This window comes from Eretmochelys imbricata, chromosome 26 (assembly GCF_965152235.1).
Source record: "Eretmochelys imbricata isolate rEreImb1 chromosome 26, rEreImb1.hap1, whole genome shotgun sequence".
NCBI lineage: Eukaryota > Metazoa > Chordata > Testudines > Cheloniidae > Eretmochelys > Eretmochelys imbricata.
Genome location: NC_135597.1, coordinates 11,048,964 through 11,067,322, shown reverse-complemented (window position 1 = coordinate 11,067,322; position 18,359 = coordinate 11,048,964). Strand labels below are relative to the sequence as shown.

The 18,359-nt window shown below is 43.8% G+C and overlaps 1 protein-coding gene across 6 annotated transcripts in view; it reads left to right on the top strand.

The window, feature by feature from the left end:
• The window catches only part of AAK1 (AP2 associated kinase 1), a 125,846-nt gene that overhangs the window by 89,930 nt on the left and 17,557 nt on the right, over positions 1-18,359 (top strand). For 2 of the 6 annotated variants that reach the window (XM_077805959.1, XM_077805960.1), the window contains exon 17: positions 2,328-2,423. The exons of 3 other annotated variants lie outside the window; for them this stretch is intronic. In XM_077805959.1, the coding sequence (XP_077662085.1) occupies positions 2,328-2,423 (96 nt within the window). Of the gene's footprint in view, positions 1-2,327; positions 2,424-12,731; positions 12,834-13,707; positions 13,810-15,542; positions 15,654-18,359 lie in introns of all 6 variants that reach the window. One more of the 6 variants, XM_077805964.1, reaches the window with a different exon arrangement.

The following is an 18,359-nucleotide window of genomic DNA, read 5'->3' as shown; positions in this document are numbered from 1 at the left end:
GTATGTAATCTACGTGGTGGATGCAGAAAGTGGGAACTGACAGTATGAGCATGGATTCCACAGATCAGCAATTCTTAGGACCTCGTCCTGCAACCACATCTGGGTGCGTAGAGCCTGGTGTGGAGCACTGCTGGGTTCCGCGCGGACGCCCAAATGGCGGCTGTTGCAGGATCAGGGCCTCGTTAAAATTTGGTTTCTCTTGCTCTCAAGTAAAACCCAACCCAGTTTCTTCAAGCTCAGAACTATCTGGCTGGATGCTACTGCACGTCTTGTCACTTTTTTTTTTTTTTCAGACATGGGGGCACCTGGAAAATACCCACAGCAACCCAAAACAAAATGTTTATCTCAGCATTTCAGCCTCCCGCGGCGCCCCCCCCCCCCAGCCTCCGCACTGACCTTTTCACCATTTAAAAACTGGATTTGTTGAGTTAAAACTTCCCCAGGGGTCAGTAAGCTTCCAGGAGAGCAGGCAGTCATTCTGCATCGTAAATTAGCTGTGAGCATGTGTAATGTGCTAATCAGAGAACCGGGCTATGGGGCTGGGTCAGATTTTAGATCACCCTAGAATCTTAATTACTCAAAGGAGAAAATGAAGAAATCCATTTTAAGATGACTTCTAAATATAAGTGGAACTTAGAGAAGCTTACAATAGAGCTCAGTAGCTTTGCAGTGGCTTGTACCTGCTAGCTAGAGAGCTGTGGAAGCTTTAGTGAGTTAACGTTCCCTAGCCACTCGACACAATATGGGTCAGATTTGCTGCTGGTGTCCATTCCATCAGTGTCACTGCATCGACTTTAACAGAGAGATACCAATTGAGGTGCTGGTCCTCTAAGTTTATTATTTAAATGCCCTAACACACATCCAATAAGGCCTTGTCATTCCAGGTACAAAGTGTCCTTAATTCCCATTGGGCCACAAGTTTCTAGATCTTTTTCCCATAACACTGTAGCTTGCTCAGCCCTCTGAACGCAAGTATGAGTGGAATATTCTCCCACTTTGAAGGGTTGGGAGGTGTTGGCTCAATGTTTTCTCTACAGCAGTGGTTCCAACTGTGGTCCACCGCTTGTGCAGGGAAAGCCCCTGGCGCGCTGGGCCGGTTTGTTTACGTGCCGCGTCCGCAGGTTCAGCCGATCGCGGCTCCCACTGACTGCGGTTTGCCGCTCCAGGCCAATGGGGGCTGCAGGAAGGGCGGCCAGCACATCCCTCGGCCCGCGCCGCTTCCCGCAGTCCCCATTGGCCTGGAGCGACGAACCACGGCCAGTGGGAGCTGCGATTGGCCGAACATGCGGACGCGGCAGGTAAACAAACCGGCCCGGCGTGCCAGGGGCTTTCCTTGAACAAGTGGTGGACCACGGTTGAGAATCACTGCTCTACAGCATTGGAAATTCTTTGCTGAAAAGTGTTATGAGCAAGCTTAGTATTAATATTACAAGAGGAAGCAGGGTCTTGTGGGTAAGGCACTGAACAGGGACTCAGGAGACCTTGGTTTAACTCCCATCTCTGCTGCTGCGCAGATATTGGGCGATTTTTTCTTTTACTTCATTTCCTCCATCAGTACAACTTGGATAATAACTTCCCTTCTCCCACCTTTTCGTCTTCTAGCTACACAACGTAAGCTCTTCAGGAGAGAAACTCTCCTCAATTTGTACAGCCCTGATCTGGGCTACTACAATACAAATAAATAACTGGCATTGTTCTGTGGATCTTTTTTTGGCTTTTGTGCTCTATAAGGTTTCCTACCTCATAGACTCTTCCCTGCACTAAGATCTGTTTTGTTTTGGGCATGCCTCACGGAAGTTTTTGTTGGTGCTTCCTCAGGGATTGGAAACTTCCATCTCTTCTCCTCCTTCTTTCCTCTTAAGTGTGCACGAAGGAGGGAGTGCTAGTGAATTTGCTTGCGTTTGTCAGTACGTCTGTACTGAGAGGTACATGATGCCTAATAGGGTGGATTCTGGGGCGGGAGCAGTCAGGTTCAATGGTTTTGGCACTGGATTGGGGTTCAGCAGAGTAGGGTTCTATTCCTAGCTCCAATGCTGGGTGACCTTGGGCAAGTCGCTTCATCGCTCTGTGCCTCAGTTTCCCCACCTGTGAAATGGGAATAATAGCTCTTTTGTAAAGCACTTCGAGATGTATGAATTAAAAGCGCAATGGATCTGCTCCATGGAGGTCTTATTACTAACTTTTTCCATAACCAAATAAGCTGGTCTCCCCAGGCCTGGTTTTAAATCTGTTAAGATCGATCTGTGTCTCAGCGCTGCACCTTCTCTGCTTGACATATTTTTGCCTTTTCTTTCTCTCTCTCCTCTTGTTTCTTGCTGCCTCTCCAGCTGAAAAAACAAAAGACATTCTGAGTCTGGACACTAGCCCTCCACTTCTGGCTATGCCTGATCCTTTCATTCCTCTTCAGTTATCCGACACACCAGGTAACCAGAACAGAATGTGGTGTTTAATATAAATATTTGTCACTTTCAGATTTATGCCTTGGGAAACTTGAAAATTGGGGCCGATATCAAAAGCCTGCAGAATGTATTGAATGACAGATGCTCCTCACCTTTTGGAAATTGGCCCTGCTGGGTGGGTGTAGGTGTTGGGGGATGGATATACAATGGAGTAGTGATTCCTGATTCAATCCTTGGGTGCTATTGAGATATTACTACTACTAACGGAATTTTTCTCTATAATGTACGTAAGGGTTCAGTGTATACAATAATTTAAAGAATACTCGGGTATTTAGTCATACTTTCTAAGGCTATTTTAGATCAGTCTCAGACTTCTAGGTATTAAACTTGGAACCTTCGCCACGAGACGGTTGATTCCTTTTGGCTCATTGGTTAGCACTAGTTCTGCTGTACAAATGTGCCCCTTGATCGCTGTGTAACCCACTGGTCAGTCTGGATTCTAGATCCCTGTCTCTGCCCAATCCACAGAGGATGTGAGGCTGCAGTGCCCAACTACAGACCCTGGCCCTACAGCTCAAGCTGTGGCAGCTCATGCTTTTGGGTCACTTTCAGGGCTTAAATTTTGGGCCATGCAACCTTAATGCAGCAACAGAAATAGATACTTTCCCAAATCCTGCCTCCCCTAAATGAGCGCACGTCAAGAGTTGATACCCCATTCTATTAGGGGATCCCCTTGCGTTTTCCTTTTTTTTTTTTTCAAACGCTATTGGAAGCATTTTGCTTTCTTGGCCTGTCAGCCTGAAGCAGTGGCAAAACTCCCTGCCCAGTACGCACAACACAAATGGCAGGGGCTAGCATGCTGAGCCAGCTCTTTTTCATATTGCATATTGAATTTCCGTGCAGCAAGCAGCATTGGTAGACTTGGCTCCAGGCAGCTCTTAAGCCTCTTTATAGAAACCATTATGAGGAAATTGCCTTCCAACCCTGCCCTTGGGTGACGATAATCAGAGGAGGTAGTTTCTGATCTGTTGGATTGTGCTAGCCCCATATATGGCAAATATTTAAAGCTACAGCCCACACCTGCCTTCACTAATCCATTGCATGCACGTATGAAGTTATAGGTGTAAGTGTTTGCAGGATGCATGCTCCGGTCTGCAGCTCAAGCTCCTGGAACAGTTACCTTCCGACGGCAGGTTTCAGAGTAACAGCCGTGTTAGTCTGTATTCGCAAAAAGAAAAGGAGGACTTGTGGCACCTTAGAGACTAACCAATTTATTTGAGCATGAGCTTTCATGAGCTACAGCTCACTTCATCGGATGCATGAGGGCAGTGACTTCTTCTCTCTGACTTAGATGGCAAATGTGCCCAGGTCACATGTTTCTGGAATTTTTTTTTCTAACCGCTTCTGGCACACACTCGTCCTGCAATTTGAAAATGGAGATGGCTGCCCGTGTCTCTAAAGTCAGCAGTGAAGAGAATTCTGGAATTGAACTTGGCTGATAACTTCCATCGATCCATCAGGCAGGACATGCCTTGCTTGCTCTCCCATACCTATGTTGCCTCAGCAGACGTATGTTTGCAGGAAGTACTGCAAAGTAAGCATAGGTGGCTCAGGCACAAGGGGAGTGGATACATCTAGTTGGAAGACAACCGTTTTATAGAGTCCCTTTTGCCCAGAAGAGCCAGACTTGCGCTACCTGTAGGCATCTGTTTGTGTATAAATCTCTTTAAATGTGCATGGACAAATTGCTTTAGAAACTCCTTATTTGACTGTAAGAGATTCTGGTTACATACTTTGTACTGTGTTCGTTTAACTTCTCTGGTGAGGGTCAGTTGCAGAGCACAGCCACTTGATAAATATTTGCTTTAAATTAATGTCTGCTAAATTTTTTCCAAAAGGGGTGGGAAGGAGGGAGAGTACAACAAGTATTGGCCAGCTGTAGAATATTTGTTTTAACCACCTTGCTTCCTTGGCCCATCAGTCGATTTTGGTCAGAGGCCTTCGGCACTAAAAGCATGAGCCTCTTCCATTGGTGCTGCAGGAATAACTCTCTCTTAAGGTCTGTCTTCACTGCAGACTTCGCTGCTTCTTCAGATGTTGCCCCTAATCCCCCTCCCATTCACACCACAAACTCTCTCCCCTGAGTTGGGTGGTGCTTTAAACCCAAACTAGCTGGCCAGGCTGATGTGTCTACACTGTATCTGGGAATGAGCATCCCAGCCCAAGTCCACAGACTTGTGTTGGTGGGGCTCATGTTGTGTACACCTTGTGGCTTGGGTCTGGGGGTGGGGAGGGCTTGACAACACCAGCCCAAGCCACAACATCTCCTCAATATTTATGTAGCTATTCTAAGTGTGCTAGCCCGAGTTTGTGGACCTGGGCTGGGAGCTCTGCTCCCAGATGCAGTGTAGACATAGCCGCTGAGGGTTAGAGTCCGGGTCCTTTCACGTAGGCTGGAATGAGCGCACTTTGCAGTGAGGATGTAGGCTAAGCTGCTTGAGTCCTTATAGTCCCACAACGCTTTCCTGCAATTTTTCTGTGTTCCCGGAAGGACAGACCAGTTCTCCCACAATTCACTGGGAAAGAATCCCAGAGTGGCTCAGCTCACTGTAGCTCAGACACACACACACACACACACACACACACACACACACACACACACACACACACACACACACACACACACACACACACACACACACACACACACACACACACACACACACACACACACATATGCAGGAACAGGGAGGACCCAGTAAGTCAAGTAGGGCTTTACAGCGCAGCTGCTCCCACCTGGGCTCGGTTAACTCGGACTCTGATCACCTGAGTTAACCCTGCAGTGAAGAGAGAGCCTTAGGCAGCCAATGTAATGTACTCTTATCTTCTCTCACAGATCAGCCCCGGAGATAAACAGTCTCCTAGTGGCAGGGTTTTGTTTTCATTTCAATAACTTAACATTAAGAATGTTACCTCAAATTAGGAATAGTTCTAGGGAAAATGGGGAACTGTGTCCAATGGAGAAACTGAGATAAAAATTAAAGCAACAGTCCAGTGGAAATTGGATTTGCTTTAACACATCCCTTTTTATTCTGCGCAATCACTAATGGAAATGTAACTGGTAAGAGAGGCTGGCAAGCGAGGTATAAAAATAAGCAAAACATCTGTTAAAATACTGGAAAATGAAATATTCATGCCGAAAACGTTTTTCTTTGTGCCTGTGTCGGGAAATGAGCCAAGTTTTTCTTAATAAGCTTATTCTAGGCTTCACTGCTGATTGATCATAATGGAGCGGTTGATCAGAATGCTAATTTTTCTGCTGCGTGTGGCTGTTCGATTCCTATCAGTACGAATCTAGCTTACAGTGAACAAGTAGCCACTGTATTATTGGAAGTGAATTTTTGCACAAGAGAGTCTGGAAGCCATAAATTAAACTGAGTTATGGAACTTGAAGGCAGATTTTGCTTCGTTTGGGGAAAAAAGAAAAAATCCTCTTCTGCAATAACTTTACATCGGTTTTTTTACATGTGACTTGTATATACAGTTTGAGTTTATGCATCTTTCTCTTTTGCTAACGGTCAGTTCCAAAACAGCCCTTGAGACTCGCTTTCGCAAAGTACTTATGCACATGCTTGATTTTAAGCATGTGAACAGTCGAGTTCTTTGCTGAATAGGGACAAACTTCTGGACAGGCTTTAAATGTAAGCACCTGAATGGGGGCCTTAGTTCCGTAGTCACACAATATTTGGGCATATTGGAATGTTTACCCATATCTTTACTGAAGGCAAAAACCAGATGTACAAGCGTTTATGAATATGTGAAATAGGAGGCTACTGAAGTACTTCTCCAAATTTTGTTGGTTTGTTGTTTTCCCCTTTCTGTCTAGTTTCCCCCCTCCTCTGCAATTTTGGCACTGAAAAAAGGGTAAGGGGGGAGTGCTGGCATGTGAGGGGAAACAGGAACTGATAAAATGGAAACTGAAGACTTTTGGGGTTTCTTGTTTGTCATCAAAAGAATGAAAAAATTCCAAGGGAACAAAATGGGGTTTTTTTGTTTGTTTGTTTTTTTTTAAGGCTACTTTTCATTGCAAGGGAGGGCAGTGGTTTGAACAAAACATTTTGACCGGTCGCAGTGATCGGTGTAAGAGATTCAATGTCTCGGGTCACACTGACCCAATCCAAGCTACAGTAATTCAGGACTGAAATACAGTCACCTGGTTATCAGTGGTCTCTTGCGGGCATGAATGGGACTAAAAATTTAGGCAGGGTAATTGTTAGTCACAGGCATGGGTTGAATCGAATTTCTCCTCCAAAATAAATTTACCACCCCCAGCCATGCTGTACGGGCAGGGATCCTGGCTTATTTTCTCCTTCCTCTGTGGAGTTGAACGATCTGTTAGGGTCAGGTCAGTGGTTACAGTAGATTGAAACAAGAGGGAGAGTTCCCAAGGAACAGTCCAGGTGGAGAGAGCAGGGGTAGCATACCTGTGCTTACAGAAGAGAAGGGAGAGCTGCACTTCCCTCCTTCCCCCCCCCCCCCCCCCCCATTATTCTATGCCTGGTTGACTTCTTAGGACTCCAGGATAGTGGGCATTGATGGACCTCACCCTTTATCTTCCATCACTGTGCCCCTCTTGAGTACCCTCTATACTAGGAATAGAAGAGAACTGTCCATCCATGAAGGATAATGTGTCTGTCTGCACAGCTTTAATTTCATACAATAACTCACCTCCCCCCCCCCCAAATGACACCAAACCAAATTCTGCCCTTAGATACATACTTATAGTAATACCTACAGGCCTCAACTGCTACCAGGGTTCTGTTATACCAGGTACTCTAGAAGACCTAGTAGGAGAGAGTCCCTGCCCCAAAGAGCTTACAGTCTAAATAGGCAAGAGTGGTAGGGGAAAAGTAGGCAGAGAGAGAGAATACATGTGCCATCTGTGTCCATGAGCAGAATGGATCCTCAATGTTAATTAAGATTCCCATATGGCCCAACAAGTAGCGTTGCTTTTTCAAGAGAAATTACCTATTGTACATCTCTTGGAGGCTTACAACTAACTCTTTCAAATAAGCAGGCAGGCTCTCTTCCCTGACTTTATTTTCTTATCCCAAGAGGTGTGTCAAAGCAACAGTATCACCGTGGCGATCAGCACTGTTCGGAGACGATACAGCTAGCTAGCAGCTGAATCGCAGTTGCGTACTGCCAACCCCAGTGTGGGGAAAAATCCAGAGTTGCGCACGCCCATGCACAAAATCAGGATTGGCTTTAAAATCATGAGCTTTTTAAACCATAACAAATGTTGGGTTCTTCTTATTTGCTCTCTAGGTTTTGAACCTTGAGTTGAGAGACCTGCAATGACAAGACTCCAGGAGCTTGAAAAAATGCCAAGAATCGTGAGACTTGCTAGAGTTGGCAAACCTGGAGCCAAAAGCATAGGGAGCAGCCTTTCAAAGCTGCTTAAAGCCTTATCTAAACACAGGTGTGGTAGTGGTACGATAAGGGAGTACAACCACCCTAGTTTGGGCAGTTACTCGTGTATAAAGATGCCTTCTATTGGTACAGCTTATTTCCCCCTTCCTCTATGGGAATAGGCTGTATTGATGTAAAGCACCTTCATGCTGGTGTAAGCGCATCTACACTGCGGTTGTACCAGTGTAACTATTCTAGTAGAGAAATTGCGCTCCCACCCGACATAGTTATATCAGTACAAACACTGTGTAGGTCAGGCTTTTGGGACTTGGCTGCTCAGTTCTCATTAAAAGCTTAGTGACCTATACTAAGCCCCCTAGGAGACTGAAAAAACCCACCTTCCATAGCTAAGGACCTGCTTCCTATTTATTACACATCACTCTGCTAATTTCTTATAACATAAAATCTTTTTTAAAAAAAAATCACTGGATGTCTCTTTTTGTTCTGTAATATTATATATTCAGGTCTGCAGAAACTCCATTAGGAGCATTAAAGTCCAGGCCCATCCTTTGATTAGTCAGAGCCTTCTGAGGCTGAAGCATCAGAAGTTTTCCTTTCATCTTTAATACTTGATTGATCAATAGGAAGAAATCTTCCTGAGTGACTACTCTCCACATACTTCAGTTATTCCCTCACCCCGCGGTGTCACAGTTGACTTGGCAGGATTTTTACCACCTTGTTTTTCTTTCTCAGTTGACACCGGAAGGAAAGGTCTGTGCTCTATTGAATTGTATTTCGTTTTGCTTTTTCTCCATGGTACAAGAGCGAGTAACATTCCTGTAGCGTGCAGTGCCCGGCTGTAGAGATTTTGGCTTTGAGATGTTGCAGCCTGATTGTTCAGAGTGGTATTGAACTATCGTGGACCATAGTAGAGAAGTGTGGTGCGGTTTGGTTTGGTTTTTCTTCCTTCCCTGCTTAATTTGAAAGTCTCTTAGGAATCCTCCTTTACTCTCTTCCTAATGGACTGCTCTGCTTAAAGGCCCATCAGCCCCTCTAACTCCTAGGGCTTTGTAACCACACTCTTTAAACTCACTGCTTGGCCAGGACATTCCAGGGTCATAGTACCAAACATGGATGCAATTTACGAGCCTGAAAAAGATTTTGCCTTCAGCAGTTGCAGATGGGGAAAATCCCTGATTCGTGCCAATGGACTAACTGCAGACCTGAAGTACCCGATTTGCATTCACGTGATAGGATATGGATTTGGGGACACAGGCCAAATTAGGTGTGCTTAACCGCTAACACCATTCGCGTGTCAGTTCGAGTTGTGCAGTTGTTCAAGGATATCCTTAGTAGATCACACGTCAGTGCTCGAACCTGAGAAGTGAAAACAGGCACAGATGGACTGTAGCATGTTAGCTACACTAGTGCAAGCTGTGTTGGAAAGATCCCCATTAAATTTTCAGCTACGCTATAAAAACCTGAATTTAACATAGAGCTTGCGATAATGAGCCTTGATTCTGTAACACAAATTTCAGTGACTTCAGTTTTTGCATTAAACTTGCTATTATTCATGTAACGTAACTTACCTTTTTAGTCCCTTAGTATAAGAATATGTTTAACTAAACCTTTAGAACAAACGTTTTAGTTACTTATTTAAAGTTTCATCAGATTTTAAATAGATTTCCCCCCTCTTATGTTTCACAGATTTAGGGGCAGATTTTTCCAAAGCACAGATGGCAGAGATAATAAACTCCCTCTGAAAGTCAGCAGGAGTTGGGTGCCTGACTGCTGTTTTGTAGCCTTGAAAATCTCTCCCTTATTTATCTTCTAGGAGAAGATTTTATTGTTTAGGAGAATAACAGATCTGTCAAATAGCCTAAAGAAAACTGGGGTTATAGAATCCATCCCATGCAATATAATGGAAGATGCAGCTAGCACTAAGCATTGTGTGTTTGTGTTTGGCAATTGATTTGTCACATCACACGTGGAACCCAAGACATATATGGAAGGCTTGATGATGAGGATGAAATTTGCTTACCCAAGAAGCAGCCGCCTTAATTTATGTGGAAGACCGTGTGTACTTTGGCTACCGTGTTGGTACAGATAATGGAATGGGGCCCTGAGATCTCCATCGTAACTTTTTCCCCACAAATGCTGCTTCATGCACAATGGTCTTTTCAATTTCAGCTTAGTTATCTGACAACGCTGGTCTCGGCTCTGACCAATAAGTGACCTCCGTTCCGCTCCAATGAAGTAACTTTCCTGACTGAAATAAAAACTAGCATTTAGCTTGAATTATTTTATTCCTTGGACGGAGAGCAGCTCAGTAGAACTAGAGAGGCTAAAAGAGCAGGGAGCTCTGCCTTTTGAGGCACACCTACCCTTGAACTGCAGCTGCCTAAGATCAGTGCATGGGAAGTAGTCTAGGCTAAAACATTTCCTTCTGTTACGGTGTTTTTCTTTGGCGTCTGTGGTCAAAAATGCATGCTGGTGAAGTTACTCTGAAGAGTTTGAATTCACGAACCGTTTTGTGCCAAGTGATCTTGATGTCAAGAAGCTAAGCTTGTGGTTTATTCATAAGCATGTTTTAAAGAAACTGCCCTAATCTAACTGTCCGAGAGAAGCACCTCTTTAATATAGCAGCGCTTCCTGCTGCTTAAAGCAGAACCATAGATCAGTGTACACAGGGGTCACTGAGCACTTTCTAAGCAGCCCTCACTCTGTCCCCAAGCTGCAGGTATTGGCTTTCACCGGTACTATTACCATGCTTTATCTCACAATCCTTACATTTAGGACCGAGTACAACATAAAATAGAAACTCTGGGTGGGGCTGTTCAAATGCACCCACGTGCTTGAAAGCTACTGAGTCACTTGGGAGCTTTCGAAAAATCTCCCTCTGTATAGATTTTCAATTAGAACAAACAGGACACTGCAATCACTGCAGTCCTGGTGAACTTCCTTTCCCTGCTCCCTACCCTGTATGTGTTTTGTCTAGCTCAGATTGTAAGCTCTACTCTGAAGGGATGTAGTCCTCTTTAAAAGCGTGTCCAGTGCTAAGTTCTTATGACTGCTAAGTGACCATGCTGACCGTTAAAAGTTGGCAATGAAAGAAACAGGAAATTAAAAACAGGCAACAAATTATGGCAAAGAACCACTGAAGTTTCTCATCAAATTTACATGGAAAATTTTAAAACCGGATGGGGCTGTGGAGAAGATGGGGATAGGGAAAGGTGGTTGGTTTTTTTTTTTTTCATTGAAAAAACCCCAGTTTTTGTTTGAAAAATGTTGTCCAGCTCTCTCCAACTCCAAGCGTTCTCTCAGGAGACAGCTACCCAGTGTCTAGAAACTCACCAACACTCTCATCCCACAATAATCCACAGAAGATGTTGCAGTGAGTCAGTGTTTGATTGCATGTCTGCTAAAATTATTGCCATATGGCTGACCAGAGAGAGAGCCTTTTGCATGTGAAGATTAAATGGATGATCCCTTTTGAGGTCAGGGGGCGGAAATGAAGGAGGAACACATTTCACTAAAGAAACATGAGGGTGGAGCAGAGATGCATGTAAGAGGTCGGGGTGGTGATGAAGGAGAATGGTTTCAAACAATCAAGGTTGCTTTCAGAAAGTTTGGGTGTCCAACTAGAGACGCTCTGCAAAGGGCTGAGTTTCAGAGGGCAGAGGTTCAAATCTTCTGGAATCAGGCCCCGGGAAGGCAGGTCTCAAATATGAATAACTATAAAATTACAGATCTATTTTTAAAAGTACCAAACTTTGTAATTTTTTTAACTCTTGTGCTCTGTAAGGCTTGTACAGTGATTAAGAAAATGAGCCGAATTTTATGGGGAATGTAAAAGCTAAAATGAGAAATGGGGCCCAAACCAAACTCCCGAATTTGAACACCACAAAAGGGGCCTGATCCATAATTCTCCACAGTTGTGTGTGCCAGGTTGATTCCTAGGTAAATGCAACTGAAGCCAGCTTTACTGTCTGCCCATGCTAACCAGTTACCGTAGCCCTACCTCTGGCAGTTGCCAAAACGCAGTATTATTCAGCAGTGGAAATAGGCATGCCATTGCCGAGAACTCGACGTCTGATTTAAAATTTATTTGGTATCTGGAAAAAAAATTATTGGTGACTGGTCAGCTGTATAAATCAACGTTAGATCTGTGAGCCTTGGCTTTGTAGTGTTTTTAATAATTTTATTTAGCTACCTAAGGCATTTGTGTATGCAGTTCTCATAATAATTAATGGAAATAGTATGCCTAACTCCCTTGGGTGGGTTTGAAGATCTGTGTCCTTTTTTCTTTTTATATGACGATTCTAATATAACCAAATACCTTTCTAATATAGGAACAGTTAGGGGAGCTTTAAACTGTTTCACAGTTCATGGGTTTATAGATTTTTTTTTTTTTTTTTTTTTTTTTTTTTTTTAATGCTTGGTTTTTAAGACTTGGTTTGTGGGGTGGTTTTTTTTGTTTGTTTTTTTTTGGGGTTTTTTTTTTGTTTGTTATGGTGACTTTCTGGAGGCGACAATCTGGTATTCGAGAGCAAGGTGGTGGGGGTTAGAACACCTGCTCTTCCACTGAATTGTTGTGTGACCTTGGTCACTTAGGGCCCTGAGTTCAGTGAAGTACTTAAGCACATGCTTACGTACTCACTGAATTAGGGCCTTAACCTCTGTAGGTGTCCCTTTAGCTAGAAGTAAAATGGATCAGTTAGATACTTCTGTGGAGTGCTTTGAGATCCTTGTTTGGAGGGCGCTGTATAAGTTTCACCTGCATAGAGCCATGCTAATGTGAACCAACAGAGTGTAATGTGAGATGATTGGTTCCTCAGATGAGCAGCTGTTTAACGTCTTTGCTTTTATTTCCCTTTTTTGCTTTTTCTGCTTCCTTTCTTCCTTTTCTGCTTAACCCAGAAAAACTGATTGAGGGTCTCAAATCTCCTGAGACTGCGCTTCTGCTCCCTGATATCCTGCCTCTAGCTGACCCCTTCGGTTGCACCTCTGATGCTGTGAATGGTAAAATAACAAACTGTAATTTGTGTGGCATGTTCTGCTCCTGCCCGTTTACATGACAACTGCGCATGCTTTATGCTGCTGGGCTAGGATAGGTGAGAGGTAGGCCTGCAGCCATCACAAAACACACCTTGCTTAGAAGAGAGTACGTGCAAAGGGCCGAATTTGCCTCTCAAGGCACCGTGCCCCTTGACTCCAGGGGGAGTCACAGCTGAATAGCTCAGCACTGCTTTAAACTCTTGAGGTTTATGGTCCTCAATAATGTGGCAGAGCTGTGACCAGTGTGGTGTTTGGGGAGGGGGTTCTTTGAGCCCCGTGTAGAGGGAGGATGGTGTGCTGGGTGAGGGGAATGGATGTAGGGACGCTATCGAAGATGGGTGGTTAGGGAACTAGCCTTGGATTCGGGAGATCTGCGTTCAAGTCCCTGCCCTGCCACAGAGTTCTTTGTGACCTAGGGCAAGTCACTTAGCCTCTCTGGGTCTCAGTTTCCCATTTGTAATATGAGAATAATACCACTGCCCTACTTCAAGGAGCGTGGGAGGATAAATACATTTAAAGGTTGAGAGGCACTCGGATACTTAGGTGTTTGTATGTCCCCTATTACCAAAGAGCGATGGAATTTTAATGATGTTTTCTTTGCAAAAACTTAAGACTAATAAGGCTCTGGGTTATTCATGAGCGGTCTGTTTCAGTGATTTGCTGTTATCCTAACCTGAGTATAAAATCAAGCTGCCACATTCCTGCCAGCGTAGCTGACCTATGTATTAAAGAGATATTTATAGATTCAGACAACTGCCTTCTCAGCTTCTACCTGTGCTGTATTTGGAAAACTAACTTCTCCCTTCTCTCTGCTCTGATCGCGGGTGCATTCTGTAAGGAAAAGATGACCTAGCTGTTGAGAGTCTCATACCTGGCCTTGAGGCTCCAGTGCCCCAGCACCTCGCCTCCCAGACCGACTCAGTTGCTTCCAACAGAACAGGTTTGTGAGATGCCCCAAAGCGTTAGTGTGAGCCGTAGGACCTCTTTATAGTGAATAGGAAGATCTTATCACTTGACTAAACTGTTTTCTCTCCTCCCCCTAACCTCACCTGCAGTTTAAATTGACCCTGTTTTTATAAAGCTCATTTCAGCTAGTTCGTTAAAGGTCACCGTTAGCCTGCTGGAGAAGAATCTTACAGAAGCATTTGGTTGTTCATCCAGCACCCTCTCTTTGTTCCAGAGCAGGTGTTACGATAGACTGACAAGTGCTGGTCCTCTGCGGGTGACACTATATATAATACATATTTTTTGATCCAGTATATATGTCCAGAGAGGCCTCTGGATCTTGGGCATAGAATTGTGGGTATGTCTACACTGCAATCAGAGACGGGAACTTCAGCATGTTTGGATGTGTTCTAGCTAGCTCGAGTGCCAATAGCAGTTAAGCACTGGGAGCATAGGCTAGTTGCTGATGCAAGCCCGCTCAGGACCCTGGCTATGCAGTGGAGTAGCTAGCCTGTGCTCGCAAGCTAACTAGATCAAAGGTAACTCAGGTATCCCTACGCATGTGGCAATCACCTTCCCTCCACCCCCAATTGCTTAGTAGACAGACCATGTCTTTATGGTTTGTTAATCCACTAATGTCTCTTTCACACTAGAATAAAAAGACCCGCCTTCTCCGCCCCCCCCCCCCAAATTAGCTTCCCTTAAAATCACGTGTCTCTAGTTATAGACGCTTGTTAGTGGTGTGTTGCCAATATGAATATGAAATTTCCCTGGTAATTTCCAATTTCCTGTTGAGATCTCCTGTGGATGTTAGGAATGCCAGTCTTCAGTGTCACCTATATCTTGTCTGTGTTCTGTAATTGGCAATTCATCCCTCTTCCTTACTCCATAAGCCCTGATCCTGAAAATTGCTCCTACGGGTGGATCCTTACACCTTCTCAGAGCCCCACTGACTTCAACAGGATGTTTAGAACTTCTCAGGATAGGCCCCAGCTGACAGTGTCCCAACGTGCCACAGGACATCAGTAGTTTTAAGATATCTGAAATGTTACTTAACGTTTTTTACACAGAAATGAATTGTATCTAGTTTGGTCTATGGCTGACAAGCCTCTTCAGATAGTTGAGCTAAGCTACTTATTTATCTCGAAAAGGTAGTCAGCTGCATCTAAAATATTAGGCTTGCAATTCCTTGCTTCCCTGAAACCATGGTTTTAAATCCTCCTATGAGCAATTGTCTCCTTTGCAAAGTAAATTAAATAATTACCATACAGTCTGTCTTTCCAACAAGACCTTAAACCAGGCCAACAACAGCAAAAGCCTCCTCATTCCAGTCTTGACTTAAACAATATCCAAAGATCCCATGGAGTATTTTGCGAGAGGGAGGGACTCTCGCTGTTCTCTTGGCTAATGTCTAGCTCATTCCATTGTGCAAGATTCTGACTTGACTACTGCTCTCACCACTCCAGAGGCGGCTGCTTTCCTGGGGTGAATCTGGTTTTCTGCATGTAGGTGGTTAAAACGCTTTGGGATCCTTCAAAGCTCTCTAATGGTGGAAAATTTTTCCCACCAGGATAATGTTAGATGTGGCTACATGCAGGTTTTGCAAACTGCCCTTTCAATACTAACTGGATGGTAACAGGAGTGTGACCGTATTAACCTAACAGTCTTGTGTGTGTGCTGTTTAATGCTGTCGTTGCTGTGGCCTGACGGCTGTTAATCTGGATTCAGATTCTCTCACTGGGGAAGATTCTCTACTTGACTGTTCTCTGCTTTCTAACCCCGCTGCTGACCTCTTGGATGAGTTTGCTCCTATAGCTATTTCAGCTCAAGCTCACAAAGGTAACCTGCCATTGGGCATTTTTGTCATACCTGTACCTGATGATATAACCTGTGCTTCCCCTCTCGAAGAGCCAGTGTTTGGTTTGTTTGTAGCATAAGTCCTCTGTGACTTAGTATTGCCAGATTTGAGGAACATATCCTCTTCCCTGAAGTGTTTAGCTAGAAAGAGCCCATGAACCAAGTGACACTAATTACAGAAGTGACTAGGTTTCAGAGTAGCAGCCGTGTTAGTCTGTATTCGCAAAAAGAAAAGGAGTACTAATGGCACCTTAGCGACGAACCAATTTATTTGAGCATAAGCTTTCGTGAGCTACAGCTCACTTCATCGGATGCATTCAGTGGAAAAAGTGACTAGGTGTTCAAGTGTAACGTACAAACTGAAAAGTTTAGGGAGGTATAGTTGTGGGAGGTGGGCTGGGGAACCTGAAGTGCAGAGTAACAGTGGGCTAACGTATTGTGGCTATGAAGAATTGCAATTCTGGACCTTGGGCAGTGCATCTTGACCTGAGCGTTGTCTAGTGGCTGACGCGCATGCCTTGGTGTAGGAGATCTGGGTTCTGTTCCCAGTTCTGCTCTTGCTGTGTTGTGCAAGACCTTGTGCGTTTCACTTACCATCTGTACTAGGGTTTGAAGATACTTGAGGCATGATTTTTTATTTTTTCCAGAGTTGCTCACCACTCCAGTGAAATCGGTGTGGGTGAAAATTAGGTCCTCATTATATTTGGCTCTGGGATGTTGACTGTCGCTCATCAGTTCAGAGCTTCAAGCACAGGTTTTAAGATGTTCTTTTCCTGCTGTGATCTTGCAGTTTCCTGCTCTGTGCTGAAGCGACCACTGGAACATCTGTGCGTGCTCCAAGAGCGTATTAGAAAAATGCCAGGCAATGAGTAATATGCAAATAAAATGTGGAGTGTATCTTGGATGGTAAATCTCTCTCCACAGGGGTTTTTCCTTCGTTTATTGCATTGAAAGGACAGGCCCAAAGAGCGAAAACCAACCTGGATTAGACCTCTGGGTGTCTGTTCACACTAAGTTTTGTTTAGCTCAGTTGATAAACATCCCTATGGCAATAGAAAGCGTTCAGTCACTAGAGGAAGTGCCGTAGAAATAGTTTGTAATCAATTTTTACAGTCAATGGCATTTTAAAATGAGATTGCATTTTTCATAAAGCTTTTGGGTTTAAACAAGCAATTCTCCTAATTTCTCATTGCAACAGTAAACTTCCCTGCAACTTTATTCTGAGTAAATGGCTTGAAATGTAGGTTCACTGGCTATTATTTTGTGATGGAACTTGGCACAATGGAAGCTCAAAATGTTGGACTTCAACGAGAGAATGAATTGAGAGAATTCTGCCTGATTTGCCACAGAACGTAATGCTATTTTCATTGCCTTGAGGGCAAACTTAGAAATCTCACTTTCCTCATCAAGCTTATTGGACACACAGATTTATATCTTTTTCCAAAACTCTTGTCTGTGACTGTTCTTCAAAATCTTTATTTTAGCACGTCTGGACGATCTCCTTATCCATATAGCTGTCCAATCCTTTTTTTTTTTTAATTCTTCCAAGTTCTTTGCTTCAGTGAATCCTGTGGCAATAAGTTGCACAGGCGAATTGTCCACTGTGTGCAAAAGAATAATCAGCCTGAAGAACTCAATGCAACAAGATATCATTGATACCACAAACCTGCCTTAATCATGTCAGCTATTGGCTCAGGGGAACTGTGATAAATTTAGAAAGATTTTAAAAATGGGGTGCACACTTGTATCACTAACAATATCCAGAGATGAGTTGATATTCTTTCCAAACCACTGTGTCTTATTCAGCAAGTCACACTAGAGAATTTACACAGTATGTGTTGCTAGACTGTATTGTTTTGTGGGCTGTAAATTAGAGCCCCTCAAACCTTGGTTGTCATTACTTTGCATTTACTCAACAAAAAACTGAATCCTGGATGTGTGGGATGAGAGACTGACAGAATAGTGTGTGTTACTATAAATAGCTGAAACGGTGAACTGAAGAGAAAATGCATCTCCTAACGAAACCCATCCAAAAGTACATACTTGCTTGCATTTTTCTCTTCTTGAGAAGATGCCGAAATAAGTGCAGGTTTAAACACTCTCCCCTTAATGGCTACAGATGGAGATGGCTAAATGTACTACAAACTTCAATTGTCTCAAAGCTGTCAACAATTATGGATAGAGCAGAAAAGAAAGTTGGTTGACTCAAAAAGGTGTTCAGCTATTTGTCTTATTGCTGAAGAACTCAGGTCTTCCAAGCCATAAAGCCCACTTGCATGATCCTGGATTTTCTGCATATTCATTCTGTAGAAATGTGTGGTTTTCCCTTTATCCTCCTAAGAGCCATGTGTGTTCCCAGGGTTTCCTTCACCAGCACAGCCAAAACCTAATAGGATATCTATCAACTTGATCTAAAATCCCTTTAGATGAACCTTTTTACTCTGATTCCCTGAGCCATAGTGAGGGAATATACTTCACATAGGGTTTGTGGACCAGATTTTCCAAGGTACTTAGTTGCTTAAAGAAGCAGAGGAGCTTTTAGTGGGATCTTCCCCCCCCAAAAAAAAAAAAAAATCCCTAAGACGTTTAGGCACCTAACTGCCATTGATTTCAAGCCACTATTTGCCTTCTTTCCCACGGGCAGTAACTCGCGTGTCTTGGCTCATCTGACTAATCAGTCTTGGATCT